This window comes from Tupaia chinensis, unplaced genomic scaffold (genome assembly GCF_000334495.1).
Source record: "Tupaia chinensis unplaced genomic scaffold, TupChi_1.0 Scaffold000346_1, whole genome shotgun sequence".
Lineage (NCBI taxonomy): Eukaryota > Metazoa > Chordata > Mammalia > Scandentia > Tupaiidae > Tupaia > Tupaia belangeri.
Genome location: NW_006159840.1, coordinates 634,260 through 661,881, shown reverse-complemented (window position 1 = coordinate 661,881; position 27,622 = coordinate 634,260). Strand labels below are relative to the sequence as shown.

Here is a 27,622-nt window from a genome sequence, read left to right as displayed (position 1 = left end):
GGGCGCGGGCGGGGCGGTCCTACCCGGCAACCTTCGCGGCGTCGCTCGGGCTCGCTCCACGCCGTCGCCGCCGCTGTAGTGGCCGCCTCCCGGCCTAGCGGTCGAGGTTCTGGTTTCCCGCGGTGTGAGTGATACTCGACGTGTATCCTGCCTTGAAGATGGAAGGGCCTTTGTCCGTGTTCGGGGACCGCAGCACTGGCGAGGCGATCCGCTCCCAGAACGGTAAGGGCGGGCGAGGCCTGGGGCGCACACCCGGAGGCCCCCTTCCCTTTTTACGCAGAAAGGGCCTCCGGGGGTCACCCTGTGACCACCCCCGGCGCCCCGGCCCGCCAGCCGTTCTCTCCACGCTGGGCGGGGCAGCAGGGCAGCGCCCCCTCTCTGTAGGGGAAGAAATCGTGAGAGCTGCACTGGGTGGGTGTGGATGTCCAGGCCGGGTACTGGAAAGCCGCTCCCGGGCCTGAAAAGCGAGCCCTCTGCGCCGACACGTGCGGGCCACGCCTCACATCCCTTTTATTCTGTCTCAGCTCGGGCGTCGTTTCAGGACCATTAGCCGGAAGAGATTAGGTTCAATTGCTCATTTTTACAGATGAGTAAATGGCCATGGAATATAGCTGACTTGTCTACTGCACACCTTTGCTAGCCTCAGCTGCCCAGTGCTCCACCTCGACCGCTTCTTAGAGTGTAACTATTTGCGAAATGTCCGTTTGGATGTCCTTGTAAACAACACTAAAAGCGTATTTATCCTAGTTAACAATGTGAATTGGTAAAACATTAGTCATTAAGCCTCCTTCGAGAGCATAACTAGGGCAGATTTGTAGATTTGGTAAAATCTGGTGCTCATAGTATTTTCTTTTCTTTTTCCCATTGATTGATTACAGTTATGGCTGCAGCTTCTATTGCCAATATTGTAAAAAGTTCTCTTGGTCCAGTTGGCTTGGATAAAATGTTGGTGGATGATATTGGTGTAAGTATATACTTAACGGTTTCTAACTTTGGTTGTCTTAAAGCATGAAAGATCTTAGGTATCTAAAGTTCTTTTATCGGAATCATGGTGTGGAAGGTGTACTGAAGGTGCATACATAACAGCAGGGCTGTGTTCGTGACTTCTGTTCTCATTTCCTCGTGCGCATTTCATAGGATGTAACCATTACTAATGATGGTGCTACCATCCTGAAGCTACTGGAGGTAGAACATCCTGCTGCAAAAGTTCTTTGTGAGCTGGCTGACCTGCAAGACAAAGAAGTTGGAGATGGAACCACGTCTGTAGTGAGTAGTCATTAAGTTTTCTCAAGCAGCAAAATTTGAAAGTTGATGTTATAGCTAGTTTGTGCCACTTGAAAAGGAAACTTGAGATAATACGGTCCTGTTGAAGTGTAAAGCTTTGCTTCCTCCTCTCATCACCTAAGACTTGGGGATTTCAAGTTTTTGGAGGAGAAAATGTTACTTTTTTTCTCCCTAGAGGGCGCTTGTGCTGCTAGAGAGAGAACAAGAGGCAAAAGCACTTACTATGGGGGCTGGTTACACAGCGGTTCCTTCTTCATCTCTCCCTCCTTTCAGGAGTTTGGGCACACAAGCCCAGAGTATTTCTCAAGCCAAAGCCACTGGCTCTGGGGCTCTAACCCCAGGGTTGGCCATGTGGAATCTGGCTACCCTAACCAAAAGGCTACGGATCCAGCCCTGTTACTTGATTTTTTTTTTTTAAATAATAATTTTATTTTCAATTTTGACCAGAGAGGGACAGAGTGAGAGAGAGAGGGAAGGAAAGTGAAAAAGAAAGCCACCAAGTCTGGGATTGGAACCATGAAAGGTCATGTGGGAGTCCAGCATCCTTAACCACTAGCCCCTATTACTTGATGTATTAAAAACTAAGTATTTTCCTATTTAAAATGTTGTCAGGCAAATTCAGGGATTCAAAATGGGAATGCGTGAGAAGGTAATTTCCCGTGATACAACATGTGACCTGTCAGAGTTAATAGCATAAACTCCATTGATGGTTCAGTACTCTGGTGTAGTAGAAACACTGTTGTTTGGTGAGATGTTGATTTTACTAAGAAATAGTGTTTGGGTTTTATTTTTGGTTTTTTCTTTTTTTTGGAGAAGTTTTTGCTATAGGGCGCGTGTGCTCACCAGAAAGGCAGAGAGAAACAGAGAGACAGAAAGTAAGAAATCACCCCCCAGGGGGGATGGCCACACCGCAATCCCTTCTCCTCCATTCTCCTCTCGGGATCTTGGGCACGTACGCACACGCGCCCGGCGTGAGTTTTAAGCCCCCATGTCCAGGACGCGAACCGCAGTCGACTACGTGGGAGTCCAGCAACATAGCCATTACACTAACTGCTGGTTCCCTTATTTTTGGTTTTTTGACAGAGAAATTTGCTAAAGGGCATGTGTGTTCGCGGGAGAGACATAGAGATTTCACAGGTTTTGTTTTTTTAAGAGAGCAATTTTTTTGTTTTTGCTTCCGTGGGCTTTGTGTTGGCCAGAGAGAGGTGGAGAGGGATATGATCACACTACAGTCTGGTCTTCATTTCTCTAACCTGTCAGAATTCGGGGCACATGTGCAGCACAGCCAGCGTGTTTGTGCAGCTGCCAGAGGAGGGACTTAAACCATGGTTAACCATGTAGGATCCAGACTCCCTTAACCTCCAGGCTGAAGGGCTGGCCCAAGAAACAGTTTCTAGGTTGATGTATTTCTAGATTAAACTTCAGCCATGGAAGAATAGCCTCTGCCACCTCTAAAATGTGAAAATGTTTGTCTGGGTGACTTGCTTATGGTATTGTGACTTAGGTAAGTATTCTGTTTTCCTTCATTGAGACACGTTTCATAGAGTTCCTTACAGGATGATTTCTTAGGTAAACCAAACAATTCTAAAAGATATAAATTGTTTGATATTTAGGGTCTCAATTTAGCGTCTGTTGAGCACTTAATCTCAAGGGGGTAGATATGTCATCAGCTGCTTTTTATTCTAGTTTCTTAGAATATTTTTCTGTCTCCTGTCTGGTTTGAGCCATTTGTGCACAGAAAATGTACAGTTCTCTTTTGGGGGGTTTCTGATAACTAGTTCATTTCTCTACCATCCCTGTTTCAGTTAGTAATACTTGACCTTTTGAGTGGTGCGTTTGCTTTGGCATTGCACATGTTGAAAATCAGACTTATCCAAGAATAATGGATGTTTTTCTCAACAGGTTATTATTGCAGCAGAACTTCTAAAAAATGCAGATGAACTGGTCAAACAGAAAATCCATCCTACGTCAGTTATTAGTGGCTATCGACTCGCTTGCAAGTAAGATGGTTCTGCATTCAGAGATATTTTGTCTATTCCCTTCATGTTTAAGGACTAAAGTTTAATTTGAGAAAGCTATGTTTTCTCTGTGTTTGAAGAACTAGTCAGTATGTTACCTTCCCGTTTGACTACCACATTTTCTCCTTGTAATAGATTTTAGTGGCTATGCTTACGGGATAGATTAAAATCGCCATGATCTGAAGAGGGAGGGTTTTTGGTGTCCTCCTCCTATATGAAATGGCTGAACAGAACATGGTTGTCTATGATACTTTGACACTGTGCAAAATGTGATAAATCCGAAATGTTCAAGTTGTAAGTTTACGTATTTTTCACCCCCACACGTTATACAGGGAAGCAGTACGTTATATCAGTGAAAACCTGATTATTAACACAGATGAACTTGGAAGAGATTGCCTGATCAATGCTGCTAAGACATCGATGTCTTCTAAAATCATTGGAATGTATCCTTGCGATAGTCCAATAAAATATCAATTTATAAAAGTTAATATTGACTAGAGAACTGGAAGTTCCTTTACCCTTGATACTCTTTTTCTAAAGAATTTATTTACTTATTTATTTATTTTAATTTGACCAGAGAGGGACAGAGAGAGAGAAAGTGAGAAAGCAAGCCGCCAGGCCCGGGACTCAAACCGGGCCATGTGGGGGTCTAGCGCCCTTAACCACCACGCCACCTGCTAGCTCCTAATTTTATTTATATTTTTATTTTTTTATTTGAGCAGAGAGGGACGGAGTGAGCTAGAGAGAGAGAGAGAGAGAGAGAGAGAGAGAGAGAGAGAAAGTGAGAAAGTAAGCAGCCAGTAGGTCTGGGAGTTGAACCACTGTTGACCATGTGATAGTCTAGTGCTTTTAACCACCATGCCACCTGCCGGACCTAAATACCTTTGATTTTCAAAGTGTGCCTTGTTTTCATTCCAGATCTGTTATCCTTAACTATTGGTTTTAGAAATGGTGACTTCTTCGCCAATATGGTAGTAGATGCTGTGCTTGCTGTTAAATATACAGATATAAGAGGCCAGCCTCGCTATCCAGTCAATTCTGTTAATATTCTAAAAGCCCACGGGAGAAGTCAGACGGAGAGTATGCTGATCAATGGCTATGCACTCAACTGTGTGGTGGGGTCTCAGGGTAAGGTTCAGAATGAGATTACTACAAGGGAACGCTAACTTCTTGAAGGCTATACATAGCACATTGTTATGTAACTGAGGGATTTGAAGCTATTAAGATGAATGTTAATTAAAAGAAACAATGTGCTTTAATGCCATTAAGTTTTTCAAGGTTAAAATTTAACAGGTTACTATGTAAATTCAGTAACAATTTATTATGCTGTTAAGGACAAGTGTATTTTGAAAATTGTGCCATGGTTATTCCAAAAGACTTTAATAATGTGTTCACTTGTAGGCATGCCCAAGAGAATAGTTAATGCAAAAATTGCTTGCCTCGACTTCAGCCTGCAGAAAACGAAAATGAAGCTTGGTGTACAGGTGGTTATTACAGACCCTGAAAAATTAGACCAAATTAGACAGAGGTATGTTGAAAGGGCGTATTTGGCTTTTGAAATGGTTATTCATACAGTACCTTTGTGTTGGGCCAAAAGAAAATAAACTTAAAAGAATGAGTTTTATCTATAGTTTAACAGCAAGTTATCAGAACCATTTAATAGGCAGCAAAGTGTGTTTACAGAACTGGAGTTTTAAAGTGTGAGTGTCTTGGAGGACAAGTCAGACTAGTTCATCAAAACTTCCTCCAAAATCAGTAAGCGTGGTGTTTCAAGGGGCACCTGGTGGTGACGTAACTTATGTAAAAATGGGTCTTCTGGAATTTTTGCTCTCTGAATATAGTGGCCATGACTGTCAGGACGCTGGTCCCGCACAGAAGCAGTAGAGCGGAGCGCTCAGTGGCGTGGCACAGTATTGATGTGTGCTGCGTGCCAGGGCTCCAGGTGGTGCTGGTGATTGATTAGCACCTGGAGTTGCAAACTTGGAGTTTGGCTGCCTCCTACCAGCATTAACTCACACTTTTTTTGAGAGGTTTTTCCTACAGGGCGCGTATGCTCACCAGAAAGACAGAGAGAGACAGATAGAAAGGAAGAAATCACCCCCCAGGGGGAATGGCCACACTGCAGTCCTTTCTCCTCCATTCCCCTCTCGGGATCTTAGGCACGCACGCACATGCGCCCGGTGTGAGGTTAAGCCACCGGTTCCAGGATGCGAACCGCAGTCGACTATAGGGGAGTCCAGCGACTTAGCCATTACGCTAACTGCTGGTCCCTTTTTCTTTTTAATAGTAGTTTGAAAGGAACAGTAGCTACGTCATATCCACAGGAAACATTTACCAAGAGATCTTACTTGCACCTGTATTCATTCTCTTTCCTGATTTTAACAAACTGGTTTCTCTTCAGTCAGAGGCCAGTCCCTCTGCCTGTAGTATTCTGGGGTCAGTTGCCATCTGCCTTAGAGCTTTGTTTCATTGATAATGTTTCCTCAGCTTCGACTAATTCTCTTCTTTTCTAAATTCCACTTCCAGCTTTCTTATTCTTAAATGAAAACCTCTTAAGGGCCAGCCAATGGCATGATAGTTAAAATGATTAGCCCCTACATGGTTGGCTATGTGGTTTGAGTCCCAGAGCCAGCAGCTTGAAAAACATGCTGGACACGTGTGTGCATGCCCAAATCCCAGGGGGAGAATGGAGAAACAAGGATTCTATCTCTGGCAAGAGCACACACTTGTAGCCCCCCCCCACCCCACCCCCCCAAAAAAAAGGTGATCACACATAGTAGAGGTTTTCAAGAAGTTAATGTATATTTAAAAACTATGCATGGATTTCTTCATTTTTCTTTTTCCTTTTTGAATTGCCAAAGGGTGAGTACACTGGGGCAGAAAGACATCTCCTAGGTGCGTGTTTACGCCACATTCTTTTCTCCATTTCTCCGTCCTGTTGACTCTGGGGCACACACCCAGCGTGTCTTTCCCCCACCAAGGCTGGCGTTCCAACCATGTAGACCATGTGGGATCCGGCTCCCTTAACTACTAAGCTGTTAGGTGAAGCCCTCAAGGTTTGTTGACACCCAAATGAACTCATATTTTAATTCCATTTTTACATGAATATTTGAAGTACCATCAGACCACTCCGGTTACTCCCCGTCCTCCTCCATCTCTTTCGCTAGGTCTTGCTAGTGATTTACATAAAAATGTCTTCTTTACAGTCCTGTTTACCAATGGAGCACCTCTTGTAAAATTAAGTAGCCATTTTTATCCTTCTTACTTGACCTTTAGCTTATTGCTTAATGGGAGTGTTGGGGCTAAAATCTGTGTAATTACTTCGTTTTTCTTTGCGTGGGCGACCATCTCACAATACCTTCCCCAGGACGGGCCAGTGTTCCATGACTTCAGATATCATATTCATGCTAGAGACATGTAAGTCTCTTCCTCTGAGCTGCATGCACACACCTGCCTAACTGAATGCTCCTTAAGCACCCAAAGGTCAGTATGTTAAAAACTGAATTCACGATGATACCCCCATCCACTCTTCATCAGTTTAGTGATGGGACAGGAACTGCCGTGTGCGCAGAAAGCGCGCGCGCTCTCTTTTTTTTTTTTTTTTTTAAGAATTATTTACTTCATTTTATTCATTCATTTATTTTTAATGTGACCAGAGAGAAGTGAGAAGGCAAGCCACCAGGTCTAGGACTCAAAAAGTTGCCAGCCATGTGGAAGTGTCCAGCGCCCTTAACCACCGTGCCACCTGCTGTGCTGGTCCCGATAGGAAATGTTTCTTTTTTCTTTTTTGGAAAGGTTTTTGCTATAGGGTGTATGCACTCCCCCAAAAAAGAGGCAAAGAGCGAGAAATCTCCCACCCAGGGGGAGGTGGCCACACCACAATCCCTTCTCGTCTCTTCTTGGGATGTTGGGCATGCACGTACACATGCCCAGCATGAGTTTAAGCCACTGGTTCTGGGACTCAAACCACAGTCAACTACATGGGAGTCCAGCAACAAAGCCATTAAGCCAACTGCTGGTCCCTTGATAGGAAATATTTTTAACTCCTATTTTTTACTTAATGTCCTTTCTCCTCTTGATTTGTCACTGAGACCGTTTGATTATTATCTCTAAACAAAAGTCACCCACTTTCCATTTCTTTGCTCAGACTATTGGAGAAGCACCCAAGCTAGTCAGTCTCAGAACTGACTTGGGCTTCTAGGGCTTCCTGCTTCTGTGTGTCTGTGTGTCCGTGTCCGTGTCCGTGTCTGTGTCTGTGTCTGTCTGGATTATCAGTGCTGTGGGGGAGATGGTGATTTTTTTTTTTTTTAGAGAGGTTTTTGCTTTAGGGTGTATGTGCTCGCCAGAGAGACAGAAAGTGAGAAACCACCCTTTGGGGGGATGGCCACACTGCAGTTCCTTATCCTCCTGGGATCTTGGGCGCACACGCGCCCAGCATGAGTTTAAGCCACCGGGTCCAGGACTTGAATGGCAGTCGACTACATGGGAGTTCAGCAACATAGCCATTACACTAACTGCTGGTCCCAAGACAGTGATTTCTTTAGGACAGTATCTAGCACACTGTACTTGTTTCAGTAGCTGGGTTTAAGGATTTTTCTTTTTTAAGTGGTTTTTGCTCTAGGGCGCGTGCGCTTGCCAGAAAGAGTGACAGACAGAAAGCGAGAAATCATCCCCGGGGGTGGGTGGCACACCACAGTCTCTTCTTCATTCTCCTCTCGGGATCTTGGGCACACACACCCAGTGTGAGTTTAAGCCGCCAGGATAGACGAGTACACCCCCATCCCCTCTTCATCAGTTTAGTGAGGGGTCAGGAACTGCCGTGTGCGCAGAAAGCGCGCGCGCTCTCTTTTTTTTTTTTTTTTTTTAAGAATTATTTACTTCATTTTATTCATTCATTTATTTTTAATGTGACCAGAGAGAAGTGAGAAGGCAAGCCACCAGGTCTAGGACTCAAAAAGTTGCCAGCCATGTGGAAGTGTCCAGCGCCCTTAACCACCGTGCCACCTGCTGTGCTGGTCCCGATAGGAAATGTTTCTTTTTTCTTTTTTGGAAAGGTTTTTGCTATAGGGTGTATGCACTCCCCCAAAAAAGAGGCAAAGAGCGAGAAATCTCCCACCCAGGGGGAGGTGGCCACACCACAATCCCTTCTCGTCTCTTCTTGGGATGTTGGGCATGCACGTACACATGCCCAGCATGAGTTTAAGCCACTGGTTCTGGGACTCAAACCACAGTCAACTACATGGGAGTCCAGCAACAAAGCCATTAAGCCAACTGCTGGTCCCTTGATAGGAAATATTTTTAACTCCTATTTTTTACTTAATGTCCTTTCTCCTCTTGATTTGTCACTGAGACCGTTTGATTATTATCTCTAAACAAAAGTCACCCACTTTCCATTTCTTTGCTCAGACTATTGGAGAAGCACCCAAGCTAGTCAGTCTCAGAACTGACTTGGGCTTCTAGGGCTTCCTGCTTCTGTGTGTCTGTGTGTCCGTGTCCGTGTCCGTGTCTGTGTCTGTGTCTGTCTGGATTATCAGTGCTGTGGGGGAGATGGTGATTTTTTTTTTTTTTTAGAGAGGTTTTTGCTTTAGGGTGTATGTGCTCGCCAGAGAGACAGAAAGTGAGAAACCACCCTTTGGGGGGATGGCCACACTGCAGTTCCTTATCCTCCTGGGATCTTGGGCGCACACGCGCCCAGCATGAGTTTAAGCCACCGGGTCCAGGACTTGAATGGCAGTCGACTACATGGGAGTTCAGCAACATAGCCATTACACTAACTGCTGGTCCCAAGACAGTGATTTCTTTAGGACAGTATCTAGCACACTGTACTTGTTTCAGTAGCTGGGTTTAAGGATTTTTCTTTTTTAAGTGGTTTTTGCTCTAGGGCGCGTGCGCTTGCCAGAAAGAGTGACAGACAGAAAGCGAGAAATCATCCCCGGGGGTGGGTGGCACACCACAGTCTCTTCTTCATTCTCCTCTCGGGATCTTGGGCACACACACCCAGTGTGAGTTTAAGCCGCCAGGTCCGGGACTTGAACCACGATTGACCATATGACAGTCCAGATACCCATTACGCCAACTGCTGGTCCCATAGGATGATTTTTATCTTACTTACAAAATTCTTTGAATAATCTCATGTATCCACATACCTTCATCTACCATTTTCCCCCATAGTTTGCTCTTAATTTCTGTGCTATGTCTGACTGCCTTTTGGCAGCTTTCCCTTCAACCTCCCTCAACCTGAACTCCGACTTCCCATCTGAGCCCAGCCTGTTGGCACTTATTTTACTCCAGGAGCCAGTGGCTGCACCTCCCAGTTACCCACGCCATAAACTTACACTTCTCTGTTTAGGCCATCTGTTCTCAGCAGCCATACTCCTGTATTTCTAGCTCCTGTTGCCTTGCTTTCAGTCATCCGTCTTTCCAGTGTACTTTCTACGATGATATCAGGAGATCTTTTTGAAAGCACAGGATTGGTCATACTGATCTCTTAAACTACCAAGCTTTGGGGCAACCAGGTTGTATGGTGGTTAGGGCAGCTGGATCCTTCGTGGCCAACTGTGCAATTGGGTTCCAGACCTGGCAGCTTGAAAAACACACCAGGCACATGTGCACATCTGTCCAAAATCTCAAGAGGGGATTGGAAAAGGGATTGCAGTGTGGCCAGGGATGCTTTCTCACTGCTTCCCTCCTCCTAAGCTGCATTATGTGTTTGTGCCTATAATCTCTGCATACGGCCTTAGTGATAGTTGCCCACGAGAGAGATTGTTCAAACCTTTGCCATCTAGATCCTTGAGGACAGCCCTGGTTTTTCTTTCTAACAGTTCTTGATTAGGAGCTCAAATTGGAATTGGGGAGTGTTGAGTGGTCATTTTTAATTTCTTTACATTTTCTATAAATGGAAACTAATTTAAATTCCTGGCCATAGGTGGGGAAAAAATTAATCTACACTTTTATGAAAAATACCCAATGGAAGTTAGAACTATATTACAGAGGGTGACTTTGGGTTACTTAAATATTTTTTCTGTAGAGAATCTGATATCACCAAGGAAAGAATTCAGAAGATTCTGGCAACTGGTGCCAACGTTATTCTGACCACAGGTGGAATTGACGACATGTGTCTGAAGTACTTTGTGGAAGCTGGCGCCATGGCGGTTAGGAGAGTTTTGAAAAGGGACCTTAAGCGCATTGCTAAAGCATCAGGAGGTAGGTCTTCTGCCACATCTCCGCTGAAGTATGTCATGTTAGCGTACACGGCCATGTCGGGGTCTTTCCACGTTGGAATATTGACACTAGGCAGCGTCAGAAACATGTTTACTCCCTTATGCTTATGTTTTATTTGCTTAAGTATTACAATACAGGGACCAGCAGATGGGGTAATGGTTGTGTTGCTGGACTCCCCCGTAGTCCACCACGGTTCAGGATCTTCGACCCAGTGGCTTAAAACTCACGCCAGGCATGTGTGCTCAAAATCCCAAGAGAAGAATGGAGAAAGGATTGCAGAGTGGCCATCCCCCCAGGGGTGATTTCTTGCTTTGTCTCTGTTTCTGTTTCTCTGGTGAGCACATGCACCCTATAGCAAAAATCTCTCTTTAAAAATTTATACACACAAAATAACACTCATGCAATTGGAAAAGTTCCTTAACTGAGTTTTGTTAACTTCAAAAATAACAAAGCCTCCTTTTTTCTTTTTTTGGGGGGGAGGGAGAGATTTTTGCTATAGGGCGCATGCGCTCGCCAGAAAGAGAGACAGAAAGTGAGAAATCACCCCCAGGGGTTTTGGGTACGCACGCATGCACACCCGGCATGAGTTTAAGCCACCAGATCTGGGACTCGAACCCTAATTGACTACATGGGAGTCCAGTGACATAGCCATTATGTCATCTGCTGGTCCCCAAAGTCCCATTTTTTAAATATAGTTATTTAACTTTAATTTGAAGAGTGGGAGACAGAGTTAGGGGAGGGAGGTGTGAGAAAGCAAGTTGCCAGGTCCAGGACTCAAACCACAGTCGGCCGTGTGGGAGTCCAGCATCCTTAACCACTGTGCCACCTATTGACCCCAACTAAGCTCCATCTTTTGAATAAAAGGACAGTTGCCTATCCTCTGTTAGCCTGAAACTTGTATTCTTATACATCATATCCACAAGTGTTTCTGAATCTAAGGCAGGATATTTAAATCATGATGGATGGATAGCCTTACAGATCTTTATAACTCTTGGCAGCAACTATCCTGTCAACCCTGGCCAATCTGGAAGGTGAAGAGACCTTTGAGGCTGCGATGTTGGGACAAGCCGAGGAGGTGGTACAGGAGCGGATCTGTGACGATGAACTGATCCTGATTAAAAAGTAAGAGCTATGTTTTAAATTGTACAGCTGCATGGATTTTGTTGAGTAAAAGCCTACTTCCTTCCCATTTATTTGCTGCTATTGTCTTTCAGTGATATGAGCAGTTATACGCATGGGATAAAATAATGGTGCACCATTGTAAATTGAGATGAGCTGATTACCCATTTCATCTCTTCGTCATGGTCTACACATTGCTTTTGTACAATGTCTAAATACCCTTTTTAAGCAGGATTAAAACAAGGATGTTTGCAGTGAATACTGTTTTTAAGAATTTTCCTTTTTGTTTTTAATAGCACTAAGGCCCGTACATCTGCATCAATTATCTTACGTGGAGCAAATGATTTCATGTGCGATGAGATGGAGCGTTCTCTGCATGATGCTCTCTGTGTGGTGAAGAGAGTTTTGGAGTCAAAATCTGTGGTTCCTGGTGGAGGTGCTGTAGAAGCAGCCCTGTCCATATACCTTGAAAACTATGCAACCAGCATGGTAAGAAGAGTTACTTATTTTTAAGAAGGGAATGGAGGACAGTCTGTAGCATTTATTAATATACCTCTTCTGCAACCTTTGGTATTTTTTTTTTTATGAAAAGACATCTTACTGTCTCTCTTCTTAGGGATCTCGGGAACAGCTTGCTATTGCGGAGTTTGCAAGGTCTCTTCTTGTTATTCCCAATACACTGGCAGTTAATGCTGCCCAGGACTCCACAGATCTGGTTGCAAAGTTAAGAGCTTTTCATAATGAAGCTCAAGTTAACCCAGAACGTAAAAATCTAAAATGGTAAGCATGGAAGTTCCCTGTCTTATTGTTTCTGACTCTTGTCCGGTTTATGTACACAGACTTGGTTCCAGGACGCCCGTGAATATTAACATGGGCATATGCTTAAATCCTATACATAAAATGGAGTATTTGCATATAACCTGTGCATAGCCTTCTCTATACTTTTAGTTGTCTCTAGGCTATAATTACCTGATAGGATGCATTATTGAAGTAGTTCCATTATATTGTTCAGCGAATAATAGCAATAAACAAAGGTTAAAAGGATGGTTAATACTCAGGGCAGATGCAGCCATTACAGTTCTAACTACAGGGCCAGCCAAGTAGTGTGGTTAAGGTGGCTAGATCCCACACAGCCGACTACATGGTTCAAGTCCTGGACGCAGTGGCTCGAAAGACATGCCGTGTGTGTACGTGTGTGTACACGTGCACACGCACACATACGTGGCCAAAATCCAGAGAGGAGAATGGAGTAGGTGGGATTGTGTGTGAGGGAGTGCTTTTTCACTTTCTCTTATCTCCAGCAAATGCCTATAGCAAACCTAAGGGGGAAAAAAGTGTTGGCTACATAGCAACAACGTAACACTTCCACTGGAGGTTGTTGAAGCAGAGCGTGCAGTACTGTCCAACTAAGTTCTGTTTCTTCTATGGCAAACTAGGAAGAAAAGACTTTGGCTACATCTACACTGAGTATTAACCATCTTCCCCCCCCTCAATGATTTTTGTTATGAGGTGTGTGCACTAGCCAGAGACGCAGAAAGTGAGAAATCAAACACTCCCATGCCCCCCAGAGGATGGCTATGCTGCAGTCCCTTCTCAAGATTTTGGGAATATGCACACACACCCAGCATGAGTTTCAGCATCCAGGTCCAGGATTTGAACCACAGTTGGCCATGTGAGAGTCCAGTGACATAGCCATTGTGTCATGTGCTGGTCCCTAACCATCCTTTATCTTTTTTTATTGCTATTCCCTGAACAGTGTAGTGTAACTACTTAAAAATCACTAGGGTCATGTGCCTGCCTGCACAAAATCCAGGATGGAGGAGTAGAGAAGAGACTGCCATGTGACCACACTCCCATTAGGTAGCGTTTCCGGTAGCGTTTCCTCCCGCTCAGTCTTAACCAGTGTTTGTTAAGTCATTCATACCTAGTTCAAAGGATAGTGATGAAACGATGATTATTAGCACTGGTGTGTTTTAGTTAACAACTAATTCCTCACTTTCTGCTTCTATAGAGGCAGTGAGATGATCTTAAGGTAAATGATGGTTTTTTTACACCACCACCCAGGCATTTTCTACAACTCTCAGTGCTGTTTGTTATTCGTAACTAATTTAATCTAAGAGGTGTTTGCTATAGGGCGTGTGCGCTCCCCAGAAAGAGACAGAGAGATAGAAAGCAAGAGAAATCACCCCCTGGGGGGGGGCCAGGCCGCAGTCCTTTCTCCTCCATTTTCCTCTCAGGATCTTGGGCGCACACGCATCTGTCGTGAGTTTAAGCCACCGGGTCTGGAACTCGAACCGTGGGAGTTCAGCGACATAGCCATTATGCTAACTGCTGGTCCCTTTTTTTTTTTTTTTTTTATTTGAGGGATGGTGTTGTATTAATTAACTTTTTTTTTTTTTTTTAATTGTAGGATCGGTCTTGACTTAATCAACGGTAAGCCCCGAGACAACAAGCAAGCAGGGGTGTTTGAGCCGACCATAGTTAAAGTTAAGAGTTTGAAATTTGCAACAGAAGCTGCAATTACTATTCTTCGGATCGATGATCTTATTAAATTACACCCAGAAAGTAAAGATGAAAAACATGGAGGTTATGAAGATGCTGTCCACTCTGGAGCCCTCGATGACTGATCTCTTTTTTATTTATAACAATGTTAGATGCAATTGTCTTGCTCTCTGGTATTACACATTAAAGAACAGCAAGCTGTCTGTGAAGTAGATGGTTTTCCATTCTCACTTTGATCCTCCCATTTCCCATTTACATCATTCACATTAGTTCACTTAGTTGAAGTATGCTTTAACCGTTACGCAGTTCATCCTCTCTGAACACACATCGCTATTCCCATCCCACCCCCCACGCACAGCGCCGCAACACCGCGTGTCCCGCCTGTCCTCTCCAGCGCGTGCAACAGGGTCACGAGAATCCGGCAGCCAGATGCTCCAAGGGGGTGTCCCAAGGCTATAGCCCCTCCTTGAATGTTGACCTGAGAGGAAGAGAGGTTTTCATTTACACATTTGTGAACATGGGTTAAACTTCTAAGTTTGTCTTTTTACCTCTTAAACTATCCATTCAAACTCAATATTCATGTCAAGGATTTAGGAGTAAGTTGGTGCTTCAGTGATACCTGTTCCTGACCACCTCCCATTTCATAGTACAAAAATGATTTTCAGAACATAAGATGCCTACTTGTATCTGGGCAAATTATTACAGTAGACCAGACTTGGTCCAGTGTACTTACTGCACTGCAGTACAGGTTCAGAGCCCATGTGAACCTGAAGACATGCTAGGTGCATGCACGCCCAAAATTCTGACAAGCTTGGGGAAGGTACTACAGCCTGATGAGACCCTGGCTTCCTGTGATGCTCTGCTCCACTTGGGCGTATGCATGATTATGAATAAAAATACTTGAAAAACCTACAGTCACGGTTGTTGGCCTTGGAACACAACAAAACAAGTGAATTCCTCAGTCCCAGTGTGAACAAGTATCTGCCCATTACCAAACAGCCAATACCTGGAAATAATTACCATTTCGAAATTTAACACTATGCAGGGGGGAGGGCTGGCAGGTGGCGTGGTTAAGGCCACAACTCCCACATGGCTGGCTGCCTTTCAAGTCCCTGATCTGGTAACTTTGTCACTTTCCTTCTCTCTGTCTCTGGTCAGCTTCAAAAAAATGAAATAATGACGATGAGTAAAATTAAATATTTTTTTAAAATAAAAGATTGCATGGGGGCCAGCAGGTGGCATGGTGGTTTAGGGCCCTGGACTCACACATGGTCAGTCAGTTTTGAGTCCCACTCCCTCTTTCCTTCCTTCCCTCTCCCTCTGCCCCTCATTAAAGTTCAATAATTCTTTTAAGAAAAGACAGATTAATAGGGCCAGCAAGTGATGTGGTGCTTAAGGTGCTGGACACTCCCATATGGCCAACCATGGTTCAAGTCTCAGACCTGATGGCTTGCTTTCTCACTTTCTCTCTCTAGCTCTTTGGTCAAATTAAAATTAATTAATGAATAAAATAATTTTAAATAATAGACTGCACTGGGAATATTCAGTACTGAGCTCTCCTTAGAAACTACTTGCTCATGTTTACCTTCTCTGGGTTTAATCCAAGTTCTTTGGCTATTGCAACGGAGAGGGCTGCAAAGGCTTCATTGATTTCAAATATGTCCACGTCCTCCAGTGACCACCCTGCTTTTGCAACCTAAATGAAGGATTAATGAATAACGGTCTTAAGAATCTGGGTTTAATGTAAACTAAATACAGAAGAATATGCTGCATGATGCTGAAGGATCTCAAAAACTCCCACTGACTAGCCAGCATTACACGCTCAGCCTGAGTGACATCGAAAGATGACAGGTATGCTCTTAACACATTCCTTGGGAATGCTGAACAGCTGGGCTAGCCAGGTAGTGCAGAAGTTAAGGTGGCTGGATCCCATATGGCTGGCTGAGTCCTGGACCCAGCAGCTTGGAAAATGCTGGGTGCATATGCACATGCCCAAATTCCCAAGAGTAGAGTGGAAAAGAGATTATGGAGTGGTCATCTCTCCTGCGGGACACTGCTTTTTTCCAGTGAGTACATGTGCCCAATAGGAAAAAAAAAAAAACTCTCAACTGCCAGGCCAGCCAGTGGTGTGATGGTTAAGAGCTGGATCCCCTATGCCCAATTGTTTGGTTCGCGTTCCAGACCTGGGAGGTTAAACATGCCGAGTACATGTGTGTGTATGTCCACCCCTCATGAGGGAGGATGCTTTCATACTTTCTCCCTCCGTCTCCCTCTAGCGAGCACATGCAGCCTATGGTAAATTTTTAAAAACTCAAATTTGGACCAGTAGCATCTGTTTTGTGATAGAGTGAATCAGTTCTGCTAAAAAGCATGTATGTTGGTGGCCGCTCTTCGAGAAAGACTAGAGATCCAAGGAAAGGTAACAGGAGACAAGTTCTGTTTCAGCAAATGAAGCCTGCCAGGGAGAAGTAGGAGAAAAGCATAATCCTGGCATTTCGGAGCTGACACAAGATCAGAGCAGAGTCTAGAGGGGGGAACTAGCAGAATTAGACAACACTGGCTGACCCTTGAGCGGTTTTAGTAACAAAGGTAAGTTCACTCACAGCTTGCTTTATCGCTGGAATCGGTCCCATTCCCATAATAGAAGGCTCCACACCTGCTTGAGACCAGGAAACTATCCGTGCTAAAGGGGTGAGCCCACGATTATCGGCTTCTGACTTCTTCATAAGAACCACGGCTGCAGCACCATCGTTTATTCCTTTAAAACATGGAAGGCTGGACTTTTATAATACTCATTAACCTCAGTTACATATCTGTACCTTCTTTCCACTTGAAGACATGAAAAAAACGATTCTTACATATTGGCAAAACCCGTTTGCCATTATTCAACAGACCACAGTGTAGTTAAAAATGGTAAGTTTTGGGGGTCAGCAGGTGGCATAATGGTTAAGGCACTGGATTCTCACATGGTTGACCACAGTTCAAGTCAAGGATCCAGTAGCTTAAGAACACTGGGCATGTGTGCCCAAAATCCCAAAAGGAGACGAAAAGAGACTGGCATGGCTATCCCCCCAGGTGGTATGATTTCTTCCTCTTTCTCTCTTTTTTCCAGCTAGCATACATGCCCTATAACAAAACTTTTTTTTTTTTTTTTTTTGCAGAGATTTTTGCTATAGGGAGTATATGCTCACCAGAGAGGAAGTAAGAAATCACCCCAAGGAGTATGGCCATGCCACAGCCCCTTTTCTTCCATTCTCCTCTCTGGATTTTAGGCACACACGTGCACAAGCCTAGCATGTGTTTCAAGCTGCCAGATCTAGTACTCAAATCACAGTCACCCATGTGGGAGTCCAATGCCTTCACTATTCCACCTGCTGGACCCAAAAAATATTAAAAAAAAAAAAAAAAAAGAAAAACAAAGAAAAGGCTACGGGCCAGCTGTGGCACGGCGGTGAAGGTTGGAAGACTCCACTCCACAAGGCTGTGTGACCTGCATGCTGGCCCCAGCAGCTTGAACAAAACACTGGGCATGTGTGTGCCCAAAATCCCCAAAGGAGCAATGGAAGCAAAAGGATCCAGAAGGTTGCTTGCTTTTTCTTTTTGGAGAGGTTTTTTCTGTAGGGCACATGCACTGACCAGAGAGGCAGAGACATAGAGACAGGAACGAGAAATCACCCCCCCCCCGGGGGGTGGTTGGCTATGCCGCAATCTCTTCTCCATTCTCCTCTCGGGATTTTGGGAATGCACGCACACGCGCCCGGTGTGAGTTTAAGCCATTGGGTCCGGGACTCGAACTGCGGTCGACTATGTGGGAGTCCAGCAACACAGCCATTACACTAACTGCTGGTCCCCCCAAGGGTTGCTTTCTTATTCTCTCCCTCTCCCCCAAACCTTTCTGTTCATCCAGTGAGTGCATGTGCCCTATAGTAAAATTACAAAGGAAAAAAAAAAGGTTTTAGGACAGCCGGTGATGTGGTGGTTAAGGCACTGAGATCCCACATAGCTGACTACACAGCAGTTTGAGCCCCAGACCCGGGTCTGAAAAACACACGTGCCCAGAATTCCAAAACGAGGGCAAAATGGAAGAGAAGGGATCGCAGTGTGACCATTCCCCATGGTGGGAAGTGGGGAGTTGCTCTCTTCCTTTCATTTTCTCTCTCTCCATCAAGTATTCACACCCTCTAGCAAATTAGAAAAGAAAAGGTTAAGTCTGGCAAGATGATGTGCCTGACCATACAACATTCCAACCAGAGGAGGTAGAAAGATTATCACAGGGAGGGTGGAGAGGTTTACTAAAGAAATGGAAGAAAGTGCAAACTCGATCACTAGCTCTGCGAGATGTGGCGGACGCTAAGGGACCAGGCTTGCTAAAGTAATTTTGGTGATAGAAATATGTAGTTAGCCTCAAGCTATTGAGGTGGCCCGTTCTATCCTGTACAGTATATACATACCAATTACTGCCTTTTTTCTTAGGGTTCCCCAAAGAAAAGTGTTCTTTTAATCTTTAATTTTTTGATCTTTATTTGGAATAATAAAATAATACTTTAACAAGCATTTAAGCATTGTACTAACACGGTTTTTACTGGATTTTGGACCCTGAATTTATAGGATAGCATCATAAGAGTTGGGGTCTGGGAAAGTTGACTTTAAAATCTTACGTAAATACATGTATTAAGGCTTAGATTGATTAAGCCTCCATCTCATTACAAAGTATGTCTTTTTTTTAATTGAAATTAAATATTTTTGTCCTTTTTGGCTTTTGTTCCAAAATTCTTATTTTGTAGAAAAAAGGAAATAGAAAAAATAAGCTCAGGTCTCATAGGCAGGTACTAAGTTTCTAATACTGGAAAAGAGCAACGGTAAGTAAACTCTGGAGGGAGTTTCCACGTTATTTTTTCATCCATATATCTATATGGGACAGCAAGAAACCAATCGATTTTTATAATATCAAGTTAAATCAATGATTATAGAAAAACTACATTTTTTTCTTAAATAAGGTTTTAGAATAATTTTATGTGTAGTTAAATGAAAAAACATTTTTTAAAGACTTATTTAACTTTAATTTTTTGAAAGGTTTTTGCCATAGGGCGAGTGCACTCGCCAGAAAGGTAGAGAGAACCAGAAAGAAAGGGAGAAATCACACCCCAGGGGGGATGGCCACACCACAATCCTTTCTCCTCCTTTCTCCTCTCAAGATCTAGGGCATGCACACACATGCGCTGAGTGTGAGTTTAAGCCACCAGGTCCGGGACTCAAACCACAGTTGATTAATGGGAGTCCAGCAATATAGCCATTACACCAACTGCTGGTCCCTATTTATTTATTTATTTTAATTTGACCAGACAGGGACAGAGTGAGAGGGAGGGAAGGAGGAAAAGTGAGAAAGCAAGATGCCAGGCCCAGGATTCGAACTGCAGTCAGCTATGTGGGAGTCCAGCACCCTTAACTACCATGCCACCTGCCAGCCCCAGTTAAATGAATATTTTAAAAAGGTATTCAGTTACAGGACCAGCAGTTAGCATAATGACTATGTTGCTGAACTCTCATGTAGCCGATGGCAGTTCAAGTCAGAGACCCAGTGGCTTAACCTCACGCCGGGCGCGTGTGCGTGCGTGCCTAAGATCTCGAGAAGAAAATGGAGGAAAAGGGATTGTGGTGTGGCCATCCCCCCTGGCGGGTGATTTCTCGCTTTCTATCTCTCTGTCTCTGTCTTTCTGGTGAGCACACATGCCCTATGGCAAAAACCTCTCAAAATTTTAAAAAAGGTATTCAGTTGGTAGACCTTGCAGTAGATGGTTTTTCCCCAAGTGCCCTTCAGAAACTAACCTGAGGCATTGGCTGCAGTGACGGTTCCTGTCCCGTCTGTAAGGAAGCAAGGCTTTAGCTTGGACATGGCTTCTAGTTTGCTCCCATGGCGAGGAAACTCGTCTGTTTTAACTTCTGTAAGACCTGAAAAAAGAAAACCAATCACCCAAGATTAGTGCAGAGATGGCAGTAAGTGTGTTGGGAATGAGAGTTCTCAGACATGAAACAAAGATTTGTATTTGGGAGAAAGGTGTATTAATGTATATCCACTTTCATCCCAATAGGAGAAAAATACGAGAACTTTCATCTGTTAAAATATTTTATCAGGATTGTCCTCATAAGACACTTAAATATTTTCAAATCCATGGCTTTACCTGAGAAAAGCAGTTACAGAGTTGCTTGTGCAAAAGGTTGCTGTGTTTTGCATCCTAGCATTTGGCTAGTTTCAGTGAGTGAGTTGGGGAATTTCAAAGTCAATACTGAAGCGGCTGGCCAAAGGAAACATCAGTTACCAGTAAGGGCGTGTGACTGGAGCTCTCTGTGTTAGACAGTAGCAAGTGCTAAGGTGTGAGTGCCCTCACAAAGATACCTGGTGCAACAGTGTTGGGAAATGCAGCCTAGAGGAGGGCTTCCCTAAATAGATCAATGCCAATGCCTAGGAGTTAGGGAGTGCTCCCTGTGCAGGTCCCATGAGAGCCAGTCACACCCGAGCGCCCCTATCTTTGCACATGCCCACTGGCCTGTCTGCCTCTCAGCCACGTTGTGACATTGCACCAGAGCCTGACCAAACGCCAGCCCCATGCCTGTAACTTTCCAGCCGCCACCAGAACTGTAAACCAAATAAACCTCTTTATAAGTCACCCAGTCTCAGGTATTGTTACAGCAACACAACAGAGTACGACAGCCAGGGACCACAAAAGATCCACCCTCTAAGCACGTGAATGTGAGGTGCACACGGAAGCAACAGGAAGCAATGGAGGTCACCTCTGAGGAGGTTCAGCTTAGGGGAATAGATCGGCTCTCGCCTCCTCACAGCCAGGAGCCAGTGCTCCAGGGTCTTACGAAATGTGCTGTACACACACAGCAGCTTGGACACTGAGACCAAGGGTGACTGTGTGACGCCACCACAGCCTCCCGCGATGCTGTGCCCGTGAACACAGCACCCATGTCCACGTTCAGATGTATGCAGAAGGTTACTTTGCAACCCAAAAACCTAACTAAAATACAACTTACAAATATTCCTATATATTACTCTTTTACCTCCATTGTTATGTTTCTCTTATAAATAGGTTGTTTAAGCCATTGTGATTTACATATTCACCTTTCCTTTTTTATAAAGAATTTTTTATTTTTAAATTTATTACTTTTTTTCACATGAGTTTTGCCAGAGGAAGACAGAGAGCGAGCGAGAGAGTGAGAAAGCCAGCCGCCAGGTCTGGGACTTGAACCGTGGTCAGCCATGTGGGAGTTCCAACACTGGTCCCTACATACTCACCTTTTCTAGAAGACACAAAAACTGGTACAATTTCTTTGTCAAAATGGCCAGCTTTCTGTGCACTTTCTGTCCTGTTCTGGGACAGAACTGCAACTTTGTCCTGATCTTCTCTATTCACTTGCCATTTTTGGGCTACATTTTCAGCTGGGAAAGAACGAAGAAAACAAAGTATGTTCATCAACGGCTTTGGTGCCCGGCTGTCCACACGCAGGCGTGCACCACCAGCACAGTGTAGCAGGCACACTGGGCCATGTAGGACTGCGAGGGGAGTGCCTGCTGCCACAGCAGTGGATCTAGTGGATCTTGGAAAGCTGCTTTCTTCCTCCCTATTCTCCCATCTCCACAACCGTAAACCTTCCGAGACTGCCTGTACCGGTTCACCGTGTACATTCTGTCCCATCTGCATTACTATTCTGTGTGAATCACTTGGCCACTGGAGTTACGATGCCTTTTACCCCTAAATTTTAATTTACGTGTACATGTCCCCAAAACAAGACAATTTTCTTACATGAGCAGAGTTATCAAAATCAGGAAATGTGACCAGCCACATTGCCACAGTGTTAATGCAATGCTTCATGATGCTGAAGCCACGGGACGGTCCCTGGTGCCTGTCCTGAGACCTGTCACGTCGAGTACACATGCCCATGATTCTGGCTGGCTAAGGCTGAGGTGGACTACAGCATGAAGACCCTGTTGAGGAGCCGCTCTGTCTCTCATGGAAGAAGTAAATAAACTTTAAAAAAGGAAATTTAGGGGCCAGCAGGTAGTGTGGTGGTTAAGGCACTGGATTCTACAGTCAACTCCAAGCTTCAAGTGTCATACCCAGCAGCCTGAAAAATATACTAGGCACATGTGAATGGGTGCCCAAAACCCTGAGAAGAGAATGGAGGAAAGAGACTGGTATGGCCATCCATGGCTACCCCCGAGGGGGTGATTTCTTACTTTATCTCTGTCTATCTCTCTCTCTGTCAAGTGCACATTCCCTATGCCCCCTCCCCCACAAAAAATCTTTAAAAAAAGAGAGAAAGAAATTGAATGGTGACATGTAAATGTTTCCACCTGTGTCTGCCTTACCTGTAACGCCCATATGATAGTTGTGAAATGCATCTGTGAGACCATCACAGAGGATACTGTCAACGAGTGGCATCTCACCCATTTTCACTCCCGTTCTCAAGTGAGCCAGGTGAGGAGCCTAGAAACCAGAAATAAAAAGAGATTTTGGTGCGTCCTGTGGTCCCCCCCTCAAAGATCATGGTGAAAAGCGTGGCTCCAAGCATAAGGCTTTGGGAGCAGGGAGACCTTTAAGAAGTGAGACCTAATGGGAGGGCACCATCCAATCAGGTTGGCCCACCCTCCTCTCTGCTTGAGATGTAGCACCAGTGGCCAGCCTAATGCCAGCCCTTACTGTGGACTTACCAGCCAATGGGATGGTCAGCCAAGTACATTTCTACTCTGTGTAAATCACCCAGTCACAGGTATTTGTTTAGCAACACAGTAACAGACTAAGGTGGCTATAATCAGTTCTCTCCATAGGCTTCTGCTCAAAGCTAGTAGCTAGTCTTTCTTCAGTCTTCACCTCGTCCCCTTTGTAGCCCTCCTCCCTGGTTCCAGCTCCCACGCAGGTCAAGGCCTAAGGACCCCTAGAATTATCTATTACTCTCCCCTGCCTACTCTTGGGAACCCATTACTCCCCTACCTATGCATTTCCATTTCTCATCATACCTATTCATAGTGTGTCCTATTTCTTAAGAAATTCTATTTATTCTTTCCAAAATGACAACTATTTATTTGTTAAATGAAGAACTCTCAAAGGGCCTAAATAATGCTAACAATGTGCTACTTAACAGATACAATGCCAGGGCCGGCAGGTGGTGTGGTGGTTAGAAGCACTGGATTCCCACAGGACCGACCACGGTTTGAGTCCTAGACCTGGTGGCTTGCTTTCTAGCTTTCCCTTTCTCTATCTCACTTTCCCTATCTCTATCCAGTCAAGTTGAAAAATAATAACAACAACAAATAAATAATTTTTAATAATTTTTAAAAAGAGAGAAAGAGACATAATGCCAGGGCCAACAGATGGCATATTGGTTACATTGCTGGACTCCCACATAGTCACCTACAGTTCAAATCCCAAACGCAGTGGCTTAAAACTCAGTCTGGCCATGTGTGTACGTATGCCCAAAATCCTGAGAAGAGAATGGAGGGGACCATTATGGCATGCCCATTTCTCCTGGGGGGTGATTTCTCACTTTCTGTCTCTCTGGTAAGTGCATGAACCCTCTAGCAAAAATCTCAAAGAGACATAATGCCTACAGGAGAATAAGGCTGCTTTATGAACTGATAGGGAGGAACTTCTAACTAAGAGGTGCTCTTAACCCCCACCAACTCAATAGCAGCTACAACGGAATGGAAAGACGATTAGACTTGGAGTCAGAGAAGCAGTACTTGAACGCTGGCTCTGGGCCTCAGTTTCCTCACCTGGAGACTGGGAATACTATCACCTACCCAAATGGGCTGTGGTGATCACATGTACAGAAGCACCTGATAAAACACAGATGTTAGCAGTCCCACCAAAATCCTCCGATCGTTTTTGCTCCCTTCAGCCTGCCTCCTTCTGAGAGGCAGAAACAGTTGTGCTGAAGTGGCCCCTAACAAAGGGACTCTCGGGTCGGAGTGTGAGCTGCCTCAGTAAGCAGGAGCGGGTACAATTTTCCCTTTCCCTGCTGTGTTGGTTTGAAGGCTGGAACTTGGTAAAATTAACCCCTGCCAAACCTATTGAAAGAGGCACCACTCAGCGGCCTAGTTTTGCAAGTTGAAGTATCTCCAGGAGGGCCTGAGTCAGGTACCTGGGATTCCCTTTGTCATGTGCAGGACGGTGGATGGCAACATCTGTATTTTACTTTCCTTTACAATGACAAAGAAACTGAAAATAGAAGAAGTCAACTACGTAACATTATGGATTTAATCAGAAAATATGTATTTCATACTTTAATAACAATAATTTAGGAAAAACACATTCTGGGGGCCAGGAGCTGGCGTGTTGGTCAAGGATTCTGGACTCCCACATGGTCAACCATGGTTCAAGTCCCAGACCCAGTGGCTTGCTTTTTCACTTTCCCTTTTTCTCTGTTTCTCGCTGGTTAAATTAAAAATTAATAATAATAACAAATGGAATTAAATTAAAACACACACACACACACACATTCTGGGGGCCTGGGGGTAGCATAGTGGTTAAGATGCTGGACTTCCACATGGCTGATCACAGTTCGAGTCCCAGACCCAGAGGCTTGAGACTCACAGAGGGCACATGTACATGTGTGCCTAAAATCCCAAGAGGAGAATGGAAGAGAAGGGACTACAGTGTAGCCATTCCCCCAGAGAGTGATTTCTCACTTTCTCTCTCTGTCTTTAGTGAGTATACATGCCCTATAACAAAAAAAAATAAAAAGAAATACACGTTATGGGAGCCAGGAGGTAGGTGGAGTGGTGGTCGGGATGCGAGACTACCACATGGCTGACTGCAGTTGAAGACTCGGACCAGTCGGCTTTCTACCTCACGCCCCTACTCCTCTGGTGAGCACACGTACCCTGTAGCAAATTTAAAAATGAAAGTAATACTGGGGGTCAGCAGGTGGCATGGTGGTTGTGGTGGTGTTGGATTCCCATCTCAGACCTGACAACTTGCTTTCTCACTTTCTTTCTCTCTCTCTTTCTCTCTCTGATCAAATTAAAAATTAATGAATAAATAAATACAATTAAATCTTTTTAAAAATAGTAATAATGGTATGTAAAAAAATAATTCTTAAAAAAAGAAAACACATATACACATTGCTCCAATTCAACTGATTAACAGGCTTTTCTTCAACCTGGATTTCTCAACCAATTTGAAGAATCATTAACATTCAAGCAGACTTCAAGGTTGAATCCACTTTTCGTTTATTAGTTTATTGTTTGGTCCCAGCTCTGATAAGCACCGATTTTTCTGTAAGGCCACAGACATGAGTTTATCAAAGAGAAGGTTGGAACTTAGCAAAGTTAATCCTCAGCAAACCTACTGAAAGCAGCGCCACTTTCAGTCACAGCCAACTCCTCAGAGGTCTTACCTTGCTCATACTTTCCATGCCTCCTGCAACCACAATGCTGGAGTCTCCTAGCACTACTGACTGGGCAGCAAGACACACGGCTTTCAGGCCTGACCCACAGATCATCTGACAGCTCCATGCTGGAACAGAATAAGGAATTCCTGCACCTACACTGGCTTGTCGAACAGGATTCTGCCCACAACCTAGAGGGAAACAAAATATTGGATGAAAGTGCATGTAAAATGGCCAACTGGATCAGCTGTCATTTCTGAAAGACTGGCTGGCTGAGTTTCCGCCAGAGACAAGAAGGCCTGCACGCGCTCTCCCATGATCACAGTCTAGCCCTTAAACACATACAATGGGTCTTCGAAAAGCTCATAGAAAGTGTATATTATGATAAAACTGTATGGGGACCAGCAGTTGGCGTAATGGCTATGTTGCTGGACTCCCATGTAGTTAACCATGGTTCAAGTCCCAGACCCGGGAGCTTAAACTCACACAGGGAGCGTGTGCATGCATGCCCAAGATCCCGAGAGGAGAATGGAGGAGAAGGGATTGCGGCACGGCCATCCACCCTGTGGAGTGATTTCTCACTTTCTGTCTCTCTGTCTCTCTCTGTTTTTCTGGTGAGCACACATGCCCTATAGCAAAAACCTCTCAAAAAAAAAAAAAAAAACGGTATGGATTTCAAGTGTTTGTAGTTTGTATCAAAATAAACTCATATTTTGATTCCATTTTCCATGTATTGCCTTGTACTGTTCTCTAAGTATTTCAGTAATAAAAAGAAAATTGGTGGGACCAGCAGTTAGCGTAATCGCTATGTCGCTGGACTCCCGTGTAGTCGACCACGGTTCGAGTCCCAGAGCCGGTGGCTTGAACTCACACCAGGCGCATGTGCGTGCGTGCCCAAGATCCCAAGAGGAGAATGGAAGAGAACGGATTGCAACGTGGCCATCCCCCGGGGGGTGATTTCTCACTCTGTCTGTCTCTCTCTCTCTTTTTCTGACGAGCGCACAAAACCTCTCAAAAAAAAAAAAAAAAGAAAGAAAGAAAATTTGTCCTCCACAAAGAAAGACTCAGCAGTGCCGCCAGTAGTGTACTAACTCCATGCTAGAACTGCAGGCTCAGATCTCCTGCCCGGTCAACCTGAAACTCACTGGGGGTGTGTGTGCATGTGTTCAAGCTCCTGAGCTATGGAGGACTATGGGTAGGAGACCACTGCAAGACCAGACTCTATTGGGGTGCTCTTCTCTTTCAGATGCATGCCCACAAGTGCACATGAATGCACACACACATACTCTACCACATATTAAACAAACTACTCCTGTTTTGCAAGATTCTTTCCTCCTCCAAAGCATAGGCCAACCAGAGATGCAGGGAGGTGGAAAAAGGCACGACGCACTGAGGTCGTGTTGTTTACTGGCTGAGTTTAGTGGGAGCTCACAGAGTTCTTAGTAGACTCTCAAGGCCCATAGCAGCACTTGCAAGTGTTTCCTCCCTCTTGGAGCTGTAAGAGCGACACACATGGAGAACACTCACAGAGCAACTTTCTCCCTCTCAGAGCTCACAGTGTGTCTGGGGATGAGCTGAATTGAGCTGAGCTGAGCCAAGGCCATCAGGGCTCAGCAGGCTGAACTAAGGCCAAGTTGAGCAATTCTAGCGAGCAGGGCAGAGTTGCACAGGGCTAGATGATGAGACGCTTCTTTCTCTTAAAGGGGCTGCAGAGAGTAGTGGCTCATTGCCAAAATGAGATGTTGTACATGCACGTGAGTGTCACATTCAATGGCATAAACAGCAAAGTCATCATCACACAAGTGCACAAGCACAACACAAGTAATAACGTAAGTTGTTTACACTGTGGTCTTCAAACATAAGATAGGGGGTGAGGGAGCCAGACTAAACCATCCTGACACCATTTGCAATACACCCCCAAATCCTTAAAATAAAATGATCATCCTCATGTTATGACAGAACTTGAATTAAGCACACACTCCACATAAACACAGGGCATAACTTGGGCATTATACACATTTCTTTTTTTTTTTTTTTTTTTTTTTTTGAGAGGGTTTTGCTATAGGGCGCGTGCGCCCCCCAGA

General features: G+C 44.6%; 2 protein-coding genes and 3 non-coding genes across 5 annotated transcripts in view; 4 read left to right on the top strand and 1 right to left on the bottom strand.

Annotated features, from left to right (window-relative positions):
- Positions 1-14,353, top strand: TCP1 (t-complex 1). Its single transcript, XM_006152242.3, has 12 exons — positions 1-222; positions 879-964; positions 1,138-1,266; positions 3,187-3,284; positions 3,635-3,745; positions 4,249-4,430; positions 4,704-4,830; positions 10,330-10,505; positions 11,522-11,645; positions 11,939-12,131; positions 12,259-12,422; positions 14,053-14,353. Exons 1-12 carry the CDS (start codon positions 159-161, stop codon positions 14,267-14,269), a joined length of 1,671 nt encoding a protein of 556 aa, XP_006152304.1. The 5' UTR covers positions 1-158; the 3' UTR covers positions 14,270-14,353.
- On the top strand, positions 3,401-3,539 carry LOC114008472 (small nucleolar RNA SNORA29). The gene has a single exon (XR_003550007.1). It is a non-coding gene; the product is annotated as a small nucleolar RNA SNORA29 (small nucleolar RNA).
- LOC114008471 (small nucleolar RNA SNORA20) lies at positions 11,706-11,839 on the top strand. Its single transcript, XR_003550006.1, has one exon. It is a non-coding gene; the product is annotated as a small nucleolar RNA SNORA20 (small nucleolar RNA).
- Positions 14,257-27,622, bottom strand: part of ACAT2 (acetyl-CoA acetyltransferase 2) — a gene marked incomplete at its 5' end in the record, with an annotated part of 18,011 nt that continues 4,645 nt past the window's right edge. The window contains 7 exons of the mRNA XM_027773355.1: positions 14,257-14,622; positions 15,730-15,840; positions 16,748-16,902; positions 19,971-20,093; positions 21,445-21,588; positions 22,519-22,636; positions 25,548-25,729. Of these exons, the coding sequence (XP_027629156.1) occupies positions 14,452-14,622; positions 15,730-15,840; positions 16,748-16,902; positions 19,971-20,093; positions 21,445-21,588; positions 22,519-22,636; positions 25,548-25,729 (1,004 nt within the window). The remainder of the gene's footprint in view (positions 14,623-15,729; positions 15,841-16,747; positions 16,903-19,970; positions 20,094-21,444; positions 21,589-22,518; positions 22,637-25,547; positions 25,730-27,622) is intronic.
- Positions 18,455-18,586, top strand: LOC114008470 (small nucleolar RNA SNORA66). Its single transcript, XR_003550005.1, has one exon. It is a non-coding gene; the product is annotated as a small nucleolar RNA SNORA66 (small nucleolar RNA).

Coding starts and splice junctions, on each gene's coding strand:
- TCP1 (XM_006152242.3), top strand. CDS start 159: ATGGAAGGGCCTTTGTCCGTGTTCGGGGACCGCAGCACTGGCGAGGCG. Junction 1,267..3,186: donor GAGATGGAACCACGTCTGTA/GTGAGTAGTCAT, acceptor TTTTCTCAACAG/GTTATTATTGCAGCAGAACT. Junction 4,831..10,329: donor TTAGACCAAATTAGACAGAG/GTATGTTGAAAG, acceptor TTTTTTCTGTAG/AGAATCTGATATCACCAAGG.